The sequence below is a fragment of the Gavialis gangeticus genome, unplaced genomic scaffold (genome assembly GCF_001723915.1).
Source record: "Gavialis gangeticus isolate Ggan-Ray unplaced genomic scaffold, GavGan_comp1, whole genome shotgun sequence".
Classification (NCBI taxonomy): domain Eukaryota; kingdom Metazoa; phylum Chordata; order Crocodylia; family Gavialidae; genus Gavialis; species Gavialis gangeticus.
This window is the reverse complement of record NW_017728991.1, coordinates 13,492,574-13,494,393: the sequence shown is the minus strand read 5'-3', so window position 1 is coordinate 13,494,393 and position 1,820 is coordinate 13,492,574. Positions and strand designations below refer to the sequence as shown.

The 1,820-nt window shown below is 66.0% G+C and overlaps 1 protein-coding gene across 1 annotated transcript in view; it reads left to right on the top strand.

Moving 5' to 3' along the window:
- The first annotated feature begins 27 nt into the window (after window positions 1-27).
- RSAD1 (radical S-adenosyl methionine domain containing 1) overlaps window positions 28-1,820 on the top strand; it is a 9,406-nt gene continuing 7,613 nt past the window's right edge. Inside the window, exons 1-4 of the mRNA XM_019515195.1 lie at window positions 28-69; window positions 715-848; window positions 1,008-1,212; window positions 1,363-1,728. Of these exons, the coding sequence (XP_019370740.1) occupies window positions 28-69; window positions 715-848; window positions 1,008-1,212; window positions 1,363-1,728 (747 nt within the window). The remainder of the gene's footprint in view (window positions 70-714; window positions 849-1,007; window positions 1,213-1,362; window positions 1,729-1,820) is intronic.

Genomic DNA, 1,820 nt, shown 5'->3' with positions numbered 1-1,820 from the left:
GGCCCCGCCCCCGCGCTCCTCCCCGGCATGGCGGCGCGGCGCGGGCCGGCCGCGGCGTTGTACGCCCACGTGAGTGCTTGCACGCCCGTCCCGGGCACACTTGCCCCCCACGCGTGCTGGCCTCTTGGCAAGGGGCGCGGAGGGTCTCGCCCCAGCATTTGGTCGGACGGCGGGGGAGTTCCGGCTTTGTTCTTCCGCCAACTGCTTGGACGCTTCCTTGGGCCCCGGCTGACTTCCTGCCCCTGGGCGGGGGGCGGGGGGCTGGGCTCCACGATCCCCTCACGTCCCTGAAATCTGCGCTTCGGGAATGGGGGAAATCTTCCCCGTTTCTTTTCTCTGGATCTATAACTATAAACTTGTGCAAAAGAAAGCGCTGCGTTTGTCATATTCCTGAAGCGTGGCCTCTTCTGAACAGCAGCCAAAGTCGTGGGAGTTGGCAACGCTGAGGTGGGCAGGGAAACCGAGGCACAGAGGGCCGGCGGCTTGCCCGAGCTCACCCCGGAGTCGGTGGCCCGGCTGGGAGAGACCCCCAACCCCCCCCCGACTCACCCATACCATATCGGAGCCCAATTTCCGCTCCGACAGCTGCACTCCCCCGTTTCCTGTGAGGATCCTGCTTCCCGGGTGCATGCAACCGGCTTGCTTTCCTCCTCTCCGAGGGCTGCGCTGTCATGTGCTGCCTGCCAAGAGGGCTCTCCTTCCTGTGTCCCATAGTGGCCCTACTGCCTCAAACGCTGCAGCTACTGCAACTTCAACAAGTACATCCCCCGGGGCCTCGATGAGGCGGTGGTGCGGAGCTGTCTTGCCCGGGAAGCGCAGACCCTGATCCAGCTGAGCGGAGTCCGGAGGTGGGTGCAGTCCCCGGAGGGTGAGGACAGGATACGGGAGAGGGACGCTCTCGTGTGCTTTGTCCTGGGCAGCCCGGGCCCCTGGGGTGCGGAGTCGGGGGCGAGGCGCTCTGGCAGCAACACGTGGGCGCTGTGAGGCTCGGGGCCTCTTCCCAGCAGGATCAGCTCGGTGTTCTTCGGGGGGGGGACGCCAAGCCTGGCCAGCCCGCTCACCATCGCGGCGGTGCTGGAGACCATTTCCCAATGCGCTCACTTGGCGACAGACGCGGAGGTCACTCTGGAAGCCAACCCCACCTCGGCCGGGGCCTCGCGGCTGGCGGGCTTCCGGGCAGCCGGTGTCAATCGCCTCTCTGTTGGCATCCAGGTGAGAGGGCACATCTGCCTGCCCCCCTCACCTGATCTCCCTCCATCCTTGCTGTCTGCCCGTGCTCTGGTGCCCTTCTCATCCCTGCCCAGAGCCCCCGTTCTCCTGCGTGGCCGGTGCGGTCTCACCGGGCCTCTCTGTTCCCTGCAGTCAGTGGACGATGCGGAGCTCCAGCTCCTTGGGCGGGACCACACGGCGGATGAGGCTTTGAGAACCCTGGAAGAGGCCAAGAAACTGTTTCCAGGACGCACGTCCGTCGACCTCATCTTTGGCCTCCCGGGCCAGAGCGTTGCCTCGTGGGCCAGGGGGTTGGAGTGCCTGCTTCAGCTGTGCGACGACCACGTGTCTCTGTACCAGCTCACGCTGGAGCGGGGCACCTCCCTCTTCAAGCAGGTGCAGCAGGGCGCCCTGCCTACGCCCGAGCAGGATGTGCTGGCCGAGATGTACAAAGCAGCGCGGCGGATGCTGCGGGATGCAGGCTTCCGGCAGTACGAGGTCTCCAACTTTGCCAGGAACGTGAGTCCCGCTCCTTGGCAGGCCTGGCTGGGTGCTCTGCCTGGGAGGGGTGGCCAAGCTGGGGGCTTTTGTGACTGCTGGGAGGGTGTGAG